Source organism: Nannizzia gypsea, genomic scaffold (assembly GCF_000150975.2).
Source record: "Nannizzia gypsea CBS 118893 supercont1.9 genomic scaffold, whole genome shotgun sequence".
Classification (NCBI taxonomy): Eukaryota; Fungi; Ascomycota; class Eurotiomycetes; order Onygenales; family Arthrodermataceae; genus Nannizzia; species Nannizzia gypsea.
Window position 1 is genome coordinate 290,053 of NW_003345193.1, and position 18,784 is coordinate 308,836.

At 49.3% G+C, this 18,784-nt stretch overlaps 9 protein-coding genes across 9 annotated transcripts in view; 3 read left to right on the forward strand and 6 right to left on the reverse strand.

Annotated features, from left to right (window-relative positions):
- MGYG_08342 (hypothetical protein) overlaps nucleotides 1-1,178 on the reverse strand; it is a gene marked incomplete at both ends in the record, with an annotated part of 1,535 nt that extends 357 nt beyond the window's left edge. Inside the window, 3 exons of the mRNA XM_003169390.1 lie at nucleotides 7-176; nucleotides 217-432; nucleotides 494-1,178. Of these exons, the coding sequence (XP_003169438.1) occupies nucleotides 7-176; nucleotides 217-432; nucleotides 494-1,178 (1,071 nt within the window). The remainder of the gene's footprint in view (nucleotides 1-6; nucleotides 177-216; nucleotides 433-493) is intronic.
- Nucleotides 1,179-1,643: 465 nt separating this feature from the next.
- MGYG_08343 (hypothetical protein) lies at nucleotides 1,644-3,028 on the forward strand (the record flags this gene model as incomplete). The annotated part of the gene is made up of 2 exons (XM_003169391.1): nucleotides 1,644-2,146; nucleotides 2,389-3,028. 2 exons carry the CDS (start codon nucleotides 1,644-1,646, stop codon nucleotides 3,026-3,028), a joined length of 1,143 nt encoding a protein of 380 aa, XP_003169439.1.
- Nucleotides 3,029-4,795: 1,767 nt separating this feature from the next.
- On the forward strand, nucleotides 4,796-6,270 carry MGYG_08344 (ornithine decarboxylase; the record flags this gene model as incomplete). The annotated part of the gene is made up of 2 exons (XM_003169392.1): nucleotides 4,796-5,096; nucleotides 5,189-6,270. 2 exons carry the CDS (start codon nucleotides 4,796-4,798, stop codon nucleotides 6,268-6,270), a joined length of 1,383 nt encoding a protein of 460 aa, XP_003169440.1.
- A 438-nt stretch (nucleotides 6,271-6,708) lies between these two features.
- Nucleotides 6,709-7,851, reverse strand: MGYG_08345 (cobW domain-containing protein; the record flags this gene model as incomplete). The annotated part of the gene is made up of 1 exon (XM_003169393.1): nucleotides 6,709-7,851. One exon carries the CDS (start codon nucleotides 7,849-7,851, stop codon nucleotides 6,709-6,711), a length of 1,143 nt encoding a protein of 380 aa, XP_003169441.1.
- Nucleotides 7,852-8,203: 352 nt separating this feature from the next.
- On the reverse strand, nucleotides 8,204-8,827 carry MGYG_08346 (hypothetical protein; the record flags this gene model as incomplete). Its single annotated transcript, XM_003169394.1, has 1 exon — nucleotides 8,204-8,827. The coding sequence occupies one exon, from the start codon at nucleotides 8,825-8,827 to the stop codon at nucleotides 8,204-8,206; it is 624 nt and encodes a 207-aa protein (XP_003169442.1).
- A 1,027-nt stretch (nucleotides 8,828-9,854) lies between these two features.
- Nucleotides 9,855-11,041, reverse strand: MGYG_08347 (hypothetical protein; the record flags this gene model as incomplete). Its single annotated transcript, XM_003169395.1, has 3 exons — nucleotides 9,855-10,051; nucleotides 10,113-10,567; nucleotides 10,638-11,041. The coding sequence occupies 3 exons, from the start codon at nucleotides 11,039-11,041 to the stop codon at nucleotides 9,855-9,857; spliced, it is 1,056 nt and encodes a 351-aa protein (XP_003169443.1).
- A 589-nt stretch (nucleotides 11,042-11,630) lies between these two features.
- MGYG_08348 (hypothetical protein) lies at nucleotides 11,631-12,468 on the reverse strand (the record flags this gene model as incomplete). Its single annotated transcript, XM_003169396.1, has 2 exons — nucleotides 11,631-12,145; nucleotides 12,213-12,468. The coding sequence occupies 2 exons, from the start codon at nucleotides 12,466-12,468 to the stop codon at nucleotides 11,631-11,633; spliced, it is 771 nt and encodes a 256-aa protein (XP_003169444.1).
- A 603-nt stretch (nucleotides 12,469-13,071) lies between these two features.
- On the reverse strand, nucleotides 13,072-15,572 carry MGYG_08349 (hypothetical protein; the record flags this gene model as incomplete). Its single annotated transcript, XM_003169397.1, has 3 exons — nucleotides 13,072-14,495; nucleotides 14,543-14,937; nucleotides 15,166-15,572. 3 exons carry the CDS (start codon nucleotides 15,570-15,572, stop codon nucleotides 13,072-13,074), a joined length of 2,226 nt encoding a protein of 741 aa, XP_003169445.1.
- A 984-nt stretch (nucleotides 15,573-16,556) lies between these two features.
- On the forward strand, nucleotides 16,557-18,478 carry MGYG_08350 (allantoate permease; the record flags this gene model as incomplete). The annotated part of the gene is made up of 9 exons (XM_003169398.1): nucleotides 16,557-16,643; nucleotides 16,695-17,054; nucleotides 17,127-17,189; nucleotides 17,255-17,416; nucleotides 17,474-17,578; nucleotides 17,650-17,842; nucleotides 17,903-18,061; nucleotides 18,135-18,255; nucleotides 18,325-18,478. 9 exons carry the CDS (start codon nucleotides 16,557-16,559, stop codon nucleotides 18,476-18,478), a joined length of 1,404 nt encoding a protein of 467 aa, XP_003169446.1.
- Nucleotides 18,479-18,784: the final 306 nt, after the last annotated feature.

Consider the following 18,784-nt stretch of genomic DNA (forward strand, 5'->3'; position numbering starts at 1 on the left):
TCTCACCTCTGTAGCAGAGTCGGTTAGCTTTAGTCCGTTCTCTCTAGCAAGGTCCCGTGCAGCTAGCCGACTCCTTTCTATGGGCTTTTCTTCCTCTAGCCGAGCCTCATCTTCCTCTCTCTTTAGGTCAGTTAACGAAGCTCCGTCAACCGCCGGTTCAATCATAATGCTGCTATCTAGCTCAGGAGGTTGAATGTGATGATTTAGACATTGTACGGCGCCGTTTCGAGTCTCTGTCTCTCCTCCTTCGCTTGCCTTTGCCTTTGCTCGTGCGTGAGGCTTGAGAGGAAGGTGTCTCCTTCGTCGAGGCAGAGATGGAATGTGGAATAGAAAAGACAGACTCATCACCACCGCCAAGACTACTGCGGCGACGCCCGAGTGTCATTATATTGATTTCGTCATCTAAAGGAACAGCATCTTCCCTCTTCGTCACTGTGAATGAGGTCACCGCGGGAACTGAGAGAATTGCTAGTAGCATGAGATGACTGGGTACCACGGCGCTTCCTCGGATGAAATTCTGCTTTATAATTCTGATTGCTGTCCTTGTTTCCGCCTCCTGAATGGTCACTTTCGTCGCTGGCTTCTAGTAATGGCGCTTGTTCCTGTACATCACGCTTCAAACCGCCGGGATTATCTTGTAAATTGGCGGCAGACGGACGATATCGAATGCCTCTTGCGCCTATCCTCCAGGGAAATCGCTCGAGAAATCCAAGGATGGACGAGCTCGGGATAACTGTTGGATCTTGCCGCTCGTCGCTGGGTAGGATAGAACCCCTCCGCCGTGCGCCGTAACTCATCCGCCTGTTCATGCGCGGCTGGTCATTGGATGTGCGCGCAGAGCTGCTGCCAGCCAGAAGCCTGTCAAGCTCATCATTCCGCCAGCCTAGTAGTCCATCTTCGCGCGCATCCTCATCGTAGTCCCAATCATCGTAGAAACCAAAAGTAAACTCCGCACGGCCATTGGAGCGTTCTCGTCGCCGTCGACGCAGCTGGTCATCGCGGCTGGGGAAACAGGGAGCAGTACAAGAAGTAAAGCACTCCTGTACGCTTAGGAAGCACGGCTCGATGTAGTGGTGGGCAAAGGCGTATATCCCTTCCTGTGCGGACTCGTTGGCGGATTCGAGGTTCTGCGAGATCTGGTTGATAGTCTGGCGAATACGGGGGTCTCCTGGGCGCATGATGGGCGGATATGAATAGTCGATACTGTAGGATAGCTTGTTTAGGCGCCCCTTGGGCCTTAAAAAACGCTGGCTGTCCGACGGTGGGTGTTGATGTGGTATATACGACCGGCGGCCCAACGAAGAGTCGCCTATGCTGGGGGCATCCTAGGTGTTGTCGTATAATTTCAAGGTGCCGGTATCAAGCATTCCGAGGCAATCAGTCGGGTGAATGACTTCGCATGCGAATACACATCTCATAAACAGCCGTCGAGGAAGTCATAAACAGGGCAGTTTCTAGTTGTTGTGCTTAGATATCTCGACGTCAAAGTAAAAGCGCCATGTTGGGGGGTTGGCCAGCCTTGATTATATAAGCACGCTCCTTTTTCTCTCGAAACAAACGAAGCAAAAGCCGCAACAACAACGTTTAACAACAACAACAGCTCGCAACGACGAGAAGACGAAGGCCAAAAGACGGGATGAAAGATGCCTCACTATGTAAGGTTTTTGAAACCGCCGAGGATAGAGGCGAGCAGCATCAAAACACTGGTCACACTGACAACTGACCTGGGAGACTCGTTCCTCGCGGAGGAGGTTGAGCTCACGGCCTCAGTGCTGCGTGTTGACGACGACGACGGCAGCCTCAATAATGGCAGACACGGTATGCGGTGCATAAAACAGAAGAACTTTACTTGGACGGCTGGCTCCCGTCAAGTGTTGATAGCCATTGATGGTCTCAAGCTGGATCTGCGGCGGCACGGCCTGCAGTTGCATATAGGGCTTGCAGACCATGGACATCAACCTGGGCCAGACGATGACTTTGCTGTCTCGTCAGCTATTCCAATGGTGATATCAGCATGGAGTCCGCCTTTTGGTGGTTCAGGGTCTCCTCAGGCTGACAAGCTGGCTCTCAGATGGTTCAGGACTAGATGTCCTGCTGAGGTGCGGATATGGGAAGAGACTGGCAACAATCTCGCAAGACATATCTGGTACGTAGGGCGCAGACAGGACATACGACCATGACAACGATAGTGGTAGCCTGTCTCCATGTTGACAAGGAGGGTCGTGGTGATGATGACGATGAAGAAGAAGAAGACGGTTACTGGGGATTCTAGCTATCAGTAGGATTTCGAAGATTCCATTATCAACTGCCAACCTCCGTCCTCTTCTTGTATTCATCTTCTCTTTTCTTATGCATTATTTATTTAATGGCTCTATCTAACTTGTACAGGGATGCCTCGCTCGCATGGCTGATGCTCTTTCAAGAGACACTTGCTCCGGTTAATGCTGGTGGCGGTGACGATAGTCAGGCTACGTCTCCGTTTCTCGTGTTTAAAGACTTGATTCGACGCAAAGACAAGTCGCATTTCAATGTAATTGAACTGGGAGCGGGTTGTGGTATTGTCGGAATCGCCCTAGCCCAGTCGTTGATGGACTGCTTGGTCGTGTTGACTGACCTTGAAGAGGTCCGCGACATCGTTACCCGTAACATCAACGTGTCCAACCCAGCGGCGGGCTCTAAGATCGACTTCCAAGTCCTCGACTGGGAGATGAGCATCCCTAGCAGGATCTCAGAGCAGCAGTATGACCTAATTGTTGTATCCGACTGTACGTACAACTCGGACAGCCTGCCAGCTCTCGTCGACACCATGGCTGCGCTGATCAACCGGTCGCCTCGGGCTGCCATCATCGTAGCACTCAAAAGACGTCATGAGAGCGAGGCCGTCTTTTTCGAGCTTATGCAGCGTGCGAGGCTGGACGTTTGCGACAAGACTCGCATCCAGTTACCTAGTATCTGTTCAGACGACCATCCCGAAGCGGTAGATATCGAGATATACTGTTTTCGATTATCTTCTCCCTCTCTACGATGAATGCGTCTCCCTCGATATGAACATTTTCTACTCCATCAATAACTGGCCTCTTATTCCTTAAACACAACTTAGGATGCACTTCGTGGGCAAGAATCAGTCTCTTAATTCCATCACTTGCTTTTTCGGTAATCGATCAATGCGATAGTTGTTAGGGGTCTGGTCATATCTTCCGCTTCCTATCAACTCGTTGCTCTTCCAAGCTTCAGCTTTCAATCCCCGGGACTCCATAATTTGTTCTATGGATTTCTTCCACAGATGGCTTCCGTTCTGAAGATTACACGGCCAGCGAAACAAGGCCAGCTGAAGGCACCCTGGTTACTATGACATCGTCTGCCTTAAGGACGACGCTTGCTTTTGGGCTGTTCAGCCGGAGTCCAAATATGGATAACACCCACAGTGGACAAAACAAAAAGGATCTTCTATATGCTTACCACCAATTTCCCAACAGCAGCTACAGTGCAAAATTATGGATCTGAAAGCCCGATCTCCTCCTTGCGTGTACTCCGTACCAACGAGTCACAGAAAGGAACCGGCAACACAAGGATATCCATCCCCGACGGGTCCTGGCTTCGGCTTCCCCTCTCATCGCCATCGCCATCACCACCCTCGCGCTCACCGTCTTGCCGGCCAACATATGCCTCATACAACTTTAGTTACGGTCTGCAGCCTCGACGAGGATTCGTGGGCTTTCTTTTCTTTTCTTTTCGTTTTTTTGCATCCCACGGCGTTACGGTAACGAAGCATGGGACAGATCACCCTCTCAGCCACCTCCGCAACGGCCAGCATGAAATGAAAATGAACGAGAGAGTGGGAAAAAGCAAGGAGCCTGCATGCATGGACGAGGGTCTCCCTCTCTGCTCCCTGAACTGCTTTTTCCTTCCTGCTCCATCCCTCGTTTTGTGGCTTCCTGCTGCGTCCCCCTTTTGGCTGCTGCAAACATGCAAAACCCGGGCAAAGCTAGCTAACTGACTAGCTCTTGCTGACTAAGGCACACAACTGCCCACCACCAAAGTCCGATTTTTTTTTTCTCCCTTCGACTTTCTCCTTCTTCGTCACCTCATCTTCGCCCGCTGCTATAAATTACGGCCTCGCTCCTCGTCGACTGGCGGTTCTGACTCTTGCTCTCACGCTCAGCTGTGCTCTTCTCTGTCCTGTCTACTGCAGACAGCCTGATCTTGGCCTTTGCCTGAGAGGTGAGCTCTTCGCTGACCTTTGCCCCCCCAGATATCGTCACGTCACCGTCACCATCATGGCTCTGCCTCGACCAATTCACCTCGATCGAGTCCATCGTTCTCCGCCGTCCTCGCCATATTCACAGTCGTTGCATTCACTCGGATCCGTTAGCTAACCTCGTCTCCTCGCTGGCAGGATATAAATATCCTCTCTCAACCACAAAACCGCCTTTGGGGTCTCTCTCCCAAAGGCACCTTGATCGACCGTGTCCTCGCCACTCCAGCTTCATACGTTGTTTCAATCAACCCTTTTCACCGGACTTCTTAAGTCTCTCCATCTTCTGAAGGACAACTTCCAAAGCTCTCCATCTTTGCGCTTGGTAGACGTCCTCTACACCCCTGCCAATTCCGAAACCCTTGAGCTGCCGCATAGGACTTCTCAACGGGTTCTTCCTCTTCCAGAGGAAGAGTCGCGGAGGCTAAGTCCAGTGAGCGAAGGTTGCGATCCATTCAGACCTCCCTAACACGTGGTACTCCCACCTATACCTGATATTCAAACTACACGGCCATACCAGTCCCCGAAAAAGACGCATTGATGGTTATGGCACCTTCGGCTAGCGACCTCCCAAGACTTTATTTCAATGATAATGTGCATGACAAATTTAAACATGTCGAATGTCCAGACGATGAAACTCGCGGCAAATCCCACTTGGCTGAAGCCAGAGCCGCGTCCAGACAGCTTGTCGTCGACATCCTGAAGAACAAGGCTGCTGCTGTCGACACCAAGACCTGCTACCCTGGAGAAGAGGACCCGTTCTACGTTGCTGATCTCGGAGAAATCTATCGCCAGCATATCCGCTGGAAGACCAACCTTCCTCGCGTCAAGCCTTTCTATGGTATGTTTTCTTTTTTCCCCCATCTTCTCTCTCTTTCCTTTTTCTGCATCTTACATTCCTTTTTCTTTATGCATAACTAAATTTCGTCATAGCTGTGAAATGCAACCCAAACCCTCAGGTCCTCCGTCTCATGGCCGTTTTGGGTAATGGCTTTGACTGTGCATCCAAAGCCGAAATCGACCTTGCTCTCGCTGCCGGTGTTGACCCGAGTCGCATCATCTACGCTCATCCATGCAAGACCAAGTCGTACCTGCGCTATGCATCCCAGATTGGTGTCAAGCAGATGACCTTTGACAACACCGACGAGCTCTACAAAATCAAAGACATGTGCCCGGATGCGGAGCTCTATCTGCGTATCTTGACCGACGACTCCGCCAGCTTGTGCCGTCTGAGCATGAAGTTTGGTGCTTCGCTCTCCTCAGCGCGCCCGCTCCTTGAACTTGCTCATACACTGGGGCTTAATGTCGTTGGCGTCAGCTTCCACGTCGGCTCCGGAGCCGAGGACCCCAAGTCGTTCATCAAGGCTGTCCAGGATGCTCGCTTCGTCTTCGACCGTGCTGCGGAAATCGGATTCGACCTGAAGGTTCTCGATGTCGGGGGTGGATTTTCTGACGACACCTTCGAGCCCTTCGCTGCTGCGCTTGGGGAAGCGCTGGACACCTACTTCCCGCCGCACATTCGAGTCATCGCCGAGCCGGGACGTTACTACGTGGCCACCGCGTTCACTCTGGCTGCCAACGTCATCGCCCGTCGCGACGTTGGCGCCGAAGAGCCGCTGTCCGACTCCGAGTCAGACTCCGCCAGCCCTAGCCGCGCGTCCACTCCTACTTCCAGCGGTGCTTACATGATCTACCTGAACGATGGCGTGTACGGCAACTTCTCGAACATTGTCTTCGATCACCAGCATCCAGTTGCTCAGATCCTGACCAAGGACGACGACTACACCTCTGCACCCATCGAGTACTCTATCTGGGGCCCAACCTGCGATGGTATTGACGTCATCAGCAAGCGCATCACTCTGAATGGCCTCCTTGGCGTAGGCAACTGGCTCTACTTTGAGAACATGGGAGCCTACACTCAGTGCAGTGCTACGCGTTTTAACGGATTCACAGACAAGCATGAGGTCATCTATATTGTCACTGAGCCAGGTGCGGCGGCGCTTCTAGGCTATTAACGCCATTAACAACGACAAGCAAGAAGTGTTTTTTTTATATTCTATTTTCGGCGGTAGAAGTGTTATTCAATCAAAATGGGGTGAAAGGATAAAAGATTTCGGATTTTGTTTGCTTAGTGAATTTCTATTAAAGATAGTGATTTGGTTACAGAAGAAGACACAGGAAGACTAAGAAAGAGAGAAAGAGAGAATATTCACTGGTTAGTTAGTTTTGCTCTTTTTCTAAAAATAATAATAAAAAATAACTGCCATTTCGGCATTTGAGCTTGGTTCATCAGTAGTAGTAACAGTATCGAGTATCAAGTCTATCTAAACACTATAAGTTTGTTATATCGAAGGGAGATCTCTCTCTATAGTTTGATCTATGTCGTCATGTCTCATCTCATCATGCATGCAAGCCATAATTGATATGTACGTGTCGTTTCTTTTCCTCCGGCCTTAGCCAATGATGTCGACCTGCAGAGAAGTCGTGGCAGGGGCAGGGCCAGCCGCCTTCACCAAGTTTCCTCCCTCGAGCTTCCTCTTCCACTTGGCAGCTTCATACCGCGCAAGGATCATGGTCAGCCTGGCGACCGGAGATGTTTCTGTGGCCGTGGATGGGGATAGGGACGGGGATGGGGATGGGGATGGGGATGGAGATGGAGAAGGGGTGAGAGTCCACCGTCCAAAGGCCCAGTTGAGGATGGACGTCTGCACCGGTGAATCAGAGCAGGCAGCAGTCACTTCACCCGACGAGTCTGCTGGAATCTGATCGGAGGCAAACTGAACTATCCCCTTTATGCGGTAGATTTCATCCTTGGGGGAGGACTGCAGGAAGGCCGTGAAGGCTTCTGAGTCGACGACTGCGTCTCCGGCGAGCGAGACGGACAGCACCTCGACCTCGGACTGGTGGGAATGGGAATGGCCGTGGTCATGGTCATGGTTAGGGACACCCAAGGCATCCTGGTGCTCCGTCGAGCTGCCCATCTTCGCCAGCAGAGCTCCGTCGATGCCCAAGAGGACGTCCTTGTCGACTCTTCCCTTGTCCGACTTGACCCAGGCGGTCTGCACGTCCAAGTCTCCCACGCGGTCGAGACAGATATCAAACCGCCGCTCCGAGACCAGCTCCCATTTATTGAACACGATCAGATCGGTGTATCGCGCCTGTAGCTTGGCCGTGTACGAGGTGTCGTCGTAGCCCTCCCAGTTCTCGACGTCGATGACCGCCACGACGCCGTCGAGCATAAACTCCCCCTTGTGCTCGCTCGAGACGCGATTCACCTCCATCGCCAGGGTGGCTGGAAAGGCGCTGCCGCTGGTCTCGATGATAATACGGTCCGGCTTGACTTCCTCGCGCAGCTGGACGAGCGCATCGCCGAGCTGGCCGACGAGGTTGCAGCAGATGCAGCCGTTGAGCAGCTCGCGTACGCCGGAGATGGAGTTTGCGGCCGCCAGCTGCGAGTCGACCGCAACATCGCCGAACTCGTTTTTCAGCAGGGCGAGACGGTAGGTCGGCGGCAGCTGGGGGATCAGGTTGAGCAGGATCGTAGTCTTGCCCGAGCCCAGGAAGCCCGTAACGATGGTGATCGGGATGGGAGCCATGGCGGGGCGTTGAGCGGCGGCGGGCGGATGTCGTCTCGTCCTGGTCTATAACTATTCGCCGTACGTAGTATGAATAGCAGTGAGTGATGCTGATTCTGGGATATAGACAGTCAATTCCTCCCTTGGCCAGCGTTGATGGAAGCGTCTGGTGGTAACTAATAATTTGGTGGTGGGTTTGAGAGAAAAATACCATATAAAAAGAGTGAAGGTCGATCTACGCCAGGATGAGCGAGGGATGATGATGTCACGGCAACTGATATAACGATGATGATAATAACAATAATAGCGATGATATTGCTACCATTCTGTCTATAGAAGGAGTCTTTGGATAACTTTTGATACAACATGCTTGCTAACGGTCCTCTCTCTCCTCCAGAAGGGCCCGGATGTGGTCGCTCAGCCAGTATCTGCGCAGCACCTCAGCGGGCGTCTTCTTCGCGCCGTCGACCCAGCCCAGACACTGCGCAGCGCCGCAGGAGCAGCGGAAGGGCTGCGACATCTCCCACTCGGTGCTGGGATAGAAGAACCTGAGCTCCTCGCCGGCCGGGATCGCCCTGGTGCTCCAGACCTCCAGCGCTCCCGAGACGGGTGCATCTGCCTGGCCGCTGTGGCCGTCCATGGCCAGCGTCGAGGTGACGAAGCGGACGTTGGGGTCGCACGAGTGGTTGCAGTACAGCAGGTCTGAGTTGAGCTCGATGTGTCTGTCCCTGGACACCTGGACGGTCGAGTAGGCCTTGACGGCGGCCAGCGTGGTGGACGTGTTGCGGGCTACCAGGCTGTCTGCTGGGATATCATGGTCTGCCACGGCTGCCAGGCAGAAGGAGGCGGCTTTCTCGTCTGCGCCGGAGCTGAGCAGCAGCCTGGACGAGACGACACGGATGGCCGAAGGGTGCGAGGGCTGCATCCACTGTCTCTCCATGGGGGCCTGCGCCGTCCCTGGGGCTGGCTGGGTTGGTCGTGAAGCCGCCACCGTCATGGTAGACACGAAAGAAACAGGAGAAATAAGAGAGAGAGAGAGAGATTTCAGAGAAAGAGAGAAAGCTGGTATCTGGGCAGGATGTTCCGGGTGCTCCTTATCCCTTTATATTTCTCTGTGGCCTCGTATCTTTCCTTAGGGCGACAACTCTATGCGGTATCCAGCCGCCCCCGACGGCCTGTGACCGAGTCTCTTCAGGTCGCTTAAGTCTCGCAGTCTCTCTCATGTGTCAAATGCCTGCCCTGTCGTCCAGAAGATAAGCCGGTCAGATGTTTGTTTGGCCCTGAAGCTCCCGAGGCGAAAAGGAGAAGAAGAAACGAAAAAAAGAAACATCCACGTCGGACTTTTTATCCGCCTTCACAAGCATTTGTGGGCTTGCTTTCGCTCTGGATATAAGACCGAAATATCGCCATGTCCACAGCGAGTGGCAGTCTCTGTCCGTCACAGTAAGGAAGCAGATCATGGCCAAAAATGTGATTGCAAACATTATGGACTGCTGCAAGCCCCTTTTTCCGTGGTGAAGACAGCCATAACATTCGAGCCATCTTCACTCACTCCAGAGCCGTATTTATAGGTATATTCCACTTTGATCTTTGATACCCTGCAGCCACAGCATGCAATATCTCCAGGACTATCTCAGCGTGGCTCCCTCTGGTATCTCTTCACAGGAGACAGGACTAGGGCCCAACCTTACGGATGATCAGTATCCCTTCCGTTGGACCCTTACCCAAGAGCGTTCTGATCGTTCCTATTAGCCCAGAAAGAGTGATGTGGATTGGTTTTGATGTTGCCATCACTTACCCCGACAGCTCCTACATCGAAGACACGGAGCGTGGCTGGCTTGAGCTAAATCGTTATACACAATTATTGATTAATTGATCTCTACCTTTGATCAGCTATACCATGAATTTGGCTCCAACGCTGTTTCAAAAAAAAAAAAAACTAACAAAAGTCCGCCCAAATAACCTCTACCCAACGCCATTCTATACCGAATTATGTATGCATGCCCCGCCAATGATTTCGTTGTTCATTCCAGGCCTGACCAGTGTCTATCCTCTCCGTCCCAGCCTACCTTTGGCCAGCCATGCGGAAGACTCGAATATTTAGGAAGGGTATACTGCCCCTCACAGTGCGTTTCATCGCATTTAATATCGCACAGCCCGTACATCCTGCAATAACACATTCCGGCATCAGGACAGTGAACGGCCTTCTTGCCAAATATTACTATCAAAGGGAAAAAAACCATCAGTCTATAGCTTTTCAGGTTCACTTGGGTTAAACTTACTATGCCACGCATATTCCAATACCCGTCCGCTGAGCCCATCATCAAGATCTGATTCAAGTAACCATTTGCGATAACGAATATATTCTGCCTTAGAACGGCGTTGGATAGTTGTCCTCCGAACTGCAAACTGGGAGCAGCATGCAACGGCAACAGTCTCTGGAACGCTTTCGCCGGGGAATAGCTCTTCAAAGGCCTGCTTATATACATGTTTCGACGTAATACCTTCACCGGCGGTTGTTTGAGTGGCATCAATGAACGGTTTTATTGCCGATGGACAGCCCAGAGCCCAGTCGCAGCGGAGATTGGCGTATCCTTCTTCTTTAAGGTAGTCGAGGCGGAATCGTTGAAGGAGTGCCAGCGCATCGTAGTCGGGGTTATCATTGTGCCATTGGAATCTTTCTGCATGGTGAAAGAAGATGTTCGCAGGAAGCGAATCGTAGCGATCAATGATATATCTAAACTTGAATGTTAGAATATGCTCGCTACCATTTGCTATCACTGATGGGCAACGGTAACTGAACTCACGTTAAGAACACCATGGCTTCCCTTCCCTTGTTTTCGGGAACGGTCAACTCAGCGCTGCGGTTGTCCACAACGTATATGTTCTTCTTCCACTTCGGGAGGTAATCATGCAGCCATGTAACGTTTTCACGCTTCATGCTAGCTACCACTACCTCAACGGTATTATCGTCATGCTTGATAAGTGGAATGGACGGCTTCGCACTGCTCGAGTCATGGCCATGATTGTTGACACCATGGCCATTACCACCAGGGCCCGGGCGGAGAAGTGTCTCAGTCTTCAAGGCAGGTGACGACGGAGCCAGATATGGGAGGCAGAAGTAGATAGCAGTTGTCAGTAAGAGTGCAAGTAGCAGGTGAATACGTCGTCGAGACGAGCGTATTGGCACGACAATGCTATTCCGCCTCATTGTGAAATGGCAGATGTTGATAGCAGACCCAGGGCGAAACAGTCGACAGCCGGAAAGCGGCGGCGCATCTCGTTGAAATAGGCCCCATCCTTCCTTCGCATGACAGGAAGGATTCCTATGGAGTATGACGACGTGAGTTAGCCGCCAGGCCTGTTGGCCAATTGGCTAGCACTGCCCCCAGCGCTATTGTTAGGCCCTTAGACACCAGGCGCCAGGGGGCAAGCGGACGGCGGGCCATAACTAGCAGTTAACCTGCATATAAATGTACCACATGCGTACAATATTGCGTAGATCTAGGATATACAACGGGCAAAACGAACGAGCTTAACGCGTCGTTCAGGCGACAAGATAGAAGATCTATTTAAAGTCTCTGGTTTCTCGGCAAGGCCCGAGCTCAGCCCGTGGCGTTTGTTTGGCTTGTGCAAGTTACAGTTACAGTTAACTAGTGTTCCCGTAACTCTAACTCTAGCCATTGTTTAACTACCAGAACGGCGACTGTTTTAGAAGTGGTTAACTACTCAAGGCTGTTTGATAGGCGAAAAGCAAGGAGAGAAGATATATGCTCAATTAAGCCTCCTAACTACTCAAATCATGGAACTTCGTATATGGCCGGTGGTGGCGAGCTATCCAACTCGGATCTTCTCCATCCTTCATGCTTCTGCATTGTCATCTGTGAGGTACGGTTATGCATTATTGACCCGCCTGCGCCTGGTATAGTTTTCCTATTTCGAAAGTGCCGCCAAACGAAGTAAGCAAGCCCCGCTAGAACGAGAAGACCACCTATGGATCCACCCACAGCTCCCCCGATCACTGCAGCAGAAGGCGACTTTGCAGTAACAGAATCCTCCCGAGGGGGTGTAGTGGTGGTGGCAGTTGATATGGGGATTGTAGCTGGTGTTGATTGCATTGTCGTAGGCGAAGCTGTGGTGGAGGCAGGATTCGTCACGTTAAAGTAATGAGAGCGAATGGTATAGTTTTGTCCCTGGCCTGGCTCGGAAATGAGGAAGAATAGTACGACCTGGCCTTTGTCGTCTAGAACCCGTTTTGCTGTATCAAATCCCTCGAGATCAACTACCCAACGATAGTACTTTTCTGGGAAGAGTCCTACCGGTTTTTTATTTAGCCTGAATTCAAAGAGATGGGTTTCATAGGCCAAACAACTATTCCTTACTCTGAAGGGTTATATCGTCATATTTTTCCGCTGGAGTATCAGCTTCGTTAGGTAGCTGTATCACGAGTAATAAGTCCACCGCAAGAGAATCGATTGCCCATGTTATGTTTATTATCTCGCCGGTTTGATACTGCGGGTTGTCGCGGAAGTTGTTGTTAATACCAGCGCTGGGAGGAACCAGAAATCCAATGTCGGCCGCAGCGCATATTAGAGCGGTTAAGAGAAAAGATGAAATCGTCAACGCCAACGACCTCATATTGGGGAGTTAATGAGGCGGTAGTAGAAGGTACGGCCTGATGGACCCAGAACCTGGAGTTTTGTCGTTATGTTTGTTCAAAGACCTGCGGGGAATCGCGGGTTTATCTATGAGACCTCTGCGCCACCCCCAGACTAGGATCAAGTTTGGCCGATCGATCGCAGTCAAGTGTTCATTACACCCCTGCATATCCGGAAAATCCCCCAGTCAGTAAACAGCGCCTTTAGCCAGCACCCATAGTAGCAAAGTAACTCGGGATAAGTAATGCCTCCTACTATACGTTCTCCTTTGTCCAATTTCCCCGATTTGTTAGTCACAAAATAACGTGTCTTTTGCTGCCAAAGCGCGCAATAACTAGTTGCAGAATCTATCTTAGAATAGAGAAATTAGAGGGATAAATGGTGCTTAGCTTATGGGAAGAATGACATGCCCATAGTAAACCTATTTTTATGGCCAGGGATCAACAATCGCAACGTGGCGGAAAGATTCTTACAATATGTTTTGCGTATTAAATTCTACAGCCTTGCTAAATGTGCCTCGATAATCTTGCTGAGTGCCATGGGCCTGTATATAACAATGCTATGCATAGGCTTGATATAACCTTTACTTGAAAGGGATGACTGAAGTTAAAAACGATAATTGCCTTAATCGGCTTTGGAATGAGGAGTCTCTCGCTAGGGTATGAAGCCTGTTGGTCCAGTAGTTAATGTTACTTGTTGAATCAACTTGCGAGAATGCTTCCGTGAGAGACCCTGACTTCACATATTGATCTGTATCAACTAGTCGTTTAACTGCGTCTGCCAGTTGTGTAATTTCGCCACCATTCCGGATCGTTGTTTCATACGCTGGATCAATGGATGGCATGCATTCCATAGGAGTTCGACTTCCTTGATCTTGGATAACGTTGGTACATATGCCGGTATTCAGGTTGTTGGAACAGTTATTCTGATCGTTAATTCTGTCTAAATCAAGTTCAAATCTAGGCACGAAGCTAGGGTTGGACGGATATGTGTGTAGATATGAACCGGAAGGGATAGTTGACTTGTTTATCGGGCGTAATTGGCAAGAACCTGGGTCTCCACGGTCATTACTCTTATTGTAATGTAACTGCCCGCTCATAGAGCGTGGGATTGGGCGTGTTGGATATTGAGGGTTTGGAGAAAAAATAGCCATAGATGCCTGGCAGCTTTTGGTCACTGGGTGAAATCTCGAAGGAGGAGATGTTTGGGGAGGAGATTTTTGGGGAGGAGATTGCACTATACACGCTGCACGAATGTTCCTGGTTGGGTTTTTCCCAGGGGTCTGTAAGAAAGAGTCAATACCATGCAGGGTATTGGCTGTGGGTACCTTCAATGCAGTGCCCCTTCGAAGTGAGCCATTGCTTCTTGGCTGTGGGTTTCGTTTTTCAAATAGTGACACCCTGCCACAATCATTCAGGCTAAGTGTTGTTTGCCTCATGGAGGCTCTGCTACTTTTTGCCTTATCGTTTGAACTGCCCAGGGGTATGATATTCAGTGTAATTTGAGGTTCCCGCCGTGGGGTTAAAAGTTGAGATTCCGGATCTTGAAGTCGCTGGGCAGCAACAGACAGTGTCCATGGGTTAACAGCAGAGGAAGATTTGTTGGTAGAAGGCAGATTACTGCCGTTTGAGGTAGATCCCGGACTACTAATACCGACAACTGACTGGTTACCGGGACGACCCTGGCGGGTATCAGGATTGGATATAACTGTAAGAGTCTCTGGCTTGTATATATCCTTGAAAGCACGCTCGATTACATGGAGGACCGCCTGATGATCTTCAAACAGGATATCATCCTTAGAAGGTTCAATACTGATATCATATATTCCAGGCGGACAGCTCAAGGATAAGAACAAGAAGGGGTCTTCAAGTTTGGGCCTATCCATGGTTTGTTTGTAACAGGATTTGAAAAGCTTAACCACCTCCCTGCCAAAGCCCCTAGAAGTTAGGAGTGGGCGGCCATCAATAACTACAAATTGTCCTTTGTAGTTAATGTTGGGTACACATTCTACAGGTATTAGCAAAGTTACGTTTCTAGGTAGGGGTCCCACTTACCTGCGAAAGGCTTGGGTACAATAACAGACATGTGAATAATAGGAGTATTGTGGTTTACCACAGAGTCTGAGCCGCTTTCCTCTCCCAAAATAGGATAGACAGAATTATTGGAAATACAGCTGGAAACTACAGCAGAACCAATAACCTTGGAAATTGCATCACAAACGGAGGGATTCGTACTGGGGGCATAAATCCAGTCCTTATCTCTAGACTTCAATAGTCTCAAGGACAAACGCGTCCTCGGTCTTGCTATTACATATCTTTGAAGGAGTTTTTTTATAGTAAGTATGCACTTGGCCGATGTTTTCTCAACTTCTTGTCGCCTAACTGGTAAAGGCTTTAGAAAATCGCAGACACAGACAGTCGTTCCAACTGGATGAGAGGTAGGAGTGTCACTAGTAATATAACAAGGCTATAAGTAAAGGTGCATAGGATAGCATCACCTGAATAACTACTCATTTGGGCTAAGGACAGTGAGCAATTCCTGCGCAAGTTGATAGGATGGGAAGGTAGTTACATGCCGTCCGAACAAAAACTAAGCGGAAACAACCTTTCAACAACAGGATTGATATCTTATATGCACGGGATTAAAGAATTAGAATAGCATCAATGCACCGACTTACCTTAAGGGCGTCCCGTCCCGCCCAAATTTTACTGTTTTTGCAACTTGTTCCTCAGGGACACGTGTTATAATACACACGGAATTGCTCATTTCGGCAATGCTGGCTAAAGCTTGCCCACGGAATCCTAAAGTCTTGCCGCCAACTCTGCAGAGATCTTCCTTTGTTTGTATTTTGCTGGTATAGTTCCGCTTGCAAGCAAATGAGCGATCACTCGGTAGTATCCCAGATCCATTGTCCTTCAATTGGATAATATCCAGGGTATTAACAGAAATCTCAACGAGAACTGAAGTAGCTCCGGCATCTAGAGCGTTGTCAAGAAGCTCTTTGACCACTGACGAAGGGTCGGGCAGAGCGGACGTTGAGCCGATAGCCCTGACAGTGGACTCTCCTAGCGCAACAATTGTCATATTCTGCCTAAATAGGGTAACTATCTCATTCAATTGAAGAAAGGCAGCAGGCTAAGTACTGATAAAAACAGTCTCAGTTGTCGTCGCATGAAGAACGTTGGTGAAGTGAAGTTGTAGAGTTGAAGTCCAGAATTGCTCCATCGGGACTAGTTAGCGAGTCAGAGTAACGCGTCGCTTATGTAACCAGCTAATTAAACTTCGTTGTTAACATGACTAGCTAATGCCACGCGGCCAATAGTAATAAAGGTAGTTACGATAAATAACACTATTTATAAGGGTAATACTTTTAAATCTTTACCCTTAAAGACACCCCCTTCTCTCCTTTGGTCCACGGCTCCAACTTCTTTCTGTAATTCCCGGAAGCACATCCGGGACGGGACGGTCTTACATAACTGTAGTTAACAAACCCCTGAAAAGGCGATGGCCCTCGTGTCGAGAAAAAACCTGGAGATGCAGCTATTAAAGCAAAGTACAGAATGCTGGTCAAAAGCACTAACGAATAGTGGGAAACCCGTCGTCAGCATATTCTCTTTCACTCCTCCAACATCCGCCTCAACATCAAGTAGCAAATAAGAGATCGGTGGTACTGTCCCATCCTGAATCATGCCAGAGCAAAGTGCTTGGTTTTCCACGAATGACTATACCCGAGTACCCCATAGCGAGGTAACAGGTATCCTTTGCGTGGCTTGACCGTCGGTCCTGTAGGGGATGTCATGGTGATAAGTCCTCTGAAACCACTGTCAACCGAACCAACAATCCCTGTGCCAGCGCGGGATACTACGCCCCTCATCCCCGGATCTGCGATTTAAGCCGGTCATGAGGACAGTTGGGCCTTCTCCACCCCCAGCCATGCAAAGGCCTGTCAACCATGCAAAGAGTTGCTTTATATTGTCTTGTATTGACACATTACAAGCTCTATCACAATGCTTGATATGTTTCTTCCGTAGATGAAGAAACATTCAAGTTTCTGCCGATTTTTATGAAATGGCCGTCTTGCCTATTCTGACCAAGGTTGACCTTTGTGTGCTGCCGCTGTTGATTCTATCCCTGCTACTCGCGGGTCTAGACAAGGTTTGATTGACCCAAGCGTTGGTGAAAGAAGAGTTGCTAAACCGTTCACAGAATGCGCTCGCTTTTGCTGCTGTCCTGGGGATGAACCAGGACCTAAATCTCCATGGCCAACAGTATTCATGGCTCGGTTCCATCTTCAATATTGCATACCTGTTTGCCGAGTTTCCAACATCATGGCTACTTACTCGACTGCCTATTGGCAAGTATGTGGGCGCCTCTTTAATTTTATGGGGTGCATGCGGGTGTGCAATGGCAGCATGTACCAATTTTGCAAGCGCTGCCGCCGTCAGGTTTCTCCTTGGAGCCCTGGAATCAGCCATGCTGCCGTCGGTTATCGTCATCATGTCCACTTGGTATCGGCGTGAAGAGCAACCACTGCGTGCTGCATTATGCTTCGGCCCCTGGTCCAGTGTATGTCCTTGGGGTTTTTTCTGGTCACGGTACAACACCAATGGCTAACTTCCAAAAACTGATGCAATCTAGATGTTTGGTGGTATTCTTGCATATGCGATTGGAACTCTTCGAGCACAAATACCTACATGGAAGGTATATATGGCAGGATACCAATTCTTTTTAAATGACATAACTCTTTTAACACGTCTTGTTGTCAGTTGATATTCCTAATCTATGGTGCAATTACCATAGCTATTGGTTTTATCAGTCTTCTAGTGCTCCCAGACAACCACGATAAGGCCATCTTCCTTTCCAAAGGTGAACGTGAACAGGCAAAACTCAGAGTTGCTGATAATAAAACGGGCAAGGATACACGCAAGGTCAGTTACTGCCGCATATCCATTTAAATTTGAAGCTGATGCTGCCTAATCTGGCAGAAATGGAAATTATCCCAGGTCCTTGAAGCCTTGAAAGACGGAAAGTATTGGTGCGTCGTAGCTTTTGTTTTATTCCAGTCCATTACTAACGCTGGAGTTACCAATGTGAGCCAACAAAAGCCCCATGATGCTGTCCTTTTACAATACGGATAAGGGTTACTCACTAGATTACTTAGTTCAATCCCCTCATTATTGCTGGATTTGGATACTCAAAGCAGATAACTGTTTTGTTAGCAGCTCCTCAAGGAGCAGTTGCGCTCACAGCGCAAGTTATTGCCGCTCTATTAGCACTCTACATACCTAACCTTCGCTGCTTGCTGTGGGTGCTCTCCTGCATCCCCTCTCTCGCAGGAACCGTGATAGTACGATGTATGTTCCAGGTACCTCTCATTATCTTAGTTTTAATGCAACTAACCCACAGATTTAAAGATGTTTCCGTATCAGAGAACCGTATTGCTGCCCTTATGGGGGTATATCTAACCGGGTTCTACAACATTGCTTGGTCTATGGCCCTAAGTCTTGTATCCTCCAACACTGCTGGAGCTACTAAGAAGAGCTTTGTTTCAGCCTCTATTGCCATTGCTCATGGTAATACTTCATCCCATTTTCACCTCGAACATCTTGGATACCAATTTTTATATATCTAACCTCCGTGAAATAGGAATTGGAGGGTTAGTCGGCCCTCAATTTTTCCTTGAAAGCCAGAAGCCCCATTACCAGCTAGGACTAGGTGCTATGATTGTGTCTTTGATAATGATGGCAGTTTGCGGTGCAATATACGGGTCAGCTCCCCCCTCCCATTTGTCCTTGGTTTTCGAGGCTCACCGTTCTTACCATTTATTCCATTATAGGACGCTCTGCATTTATCAGAACAAAGCTCGAGATAATATCGGCGAAGTTGTCAGCCCCTTGCCTGCCGAGTGCTATTCCACAGAAGAAGATACCGACAGGGAGGCAGATGATAAGACAGATCGTGAGATGCACTCCTTTCGCTACACATATTAAAGGTATATTTGATTGTAGAGCACACCTTCGTCTCTACAAATGCATATCAATGCATATTAGATAGAGGCTGCACCCATGAGTGTATGAAGCTCCTAGATTTCAACACCAAATATTTGATTCGGTTGATTTGCGGTACCCAGACTTAGACAATCATCTTAAAGAATTAACTATTTAAGATTGCCGGAGAAGACGACTGCAAAACACATCGGAAGTGCCAAAATTATAGCATCAATCCTGCTGGCCACTAGAATTTGCTCACTCTTTTGGCTCAATTGTTTTGATAGTTTTGATACAAAGGAAACTAAA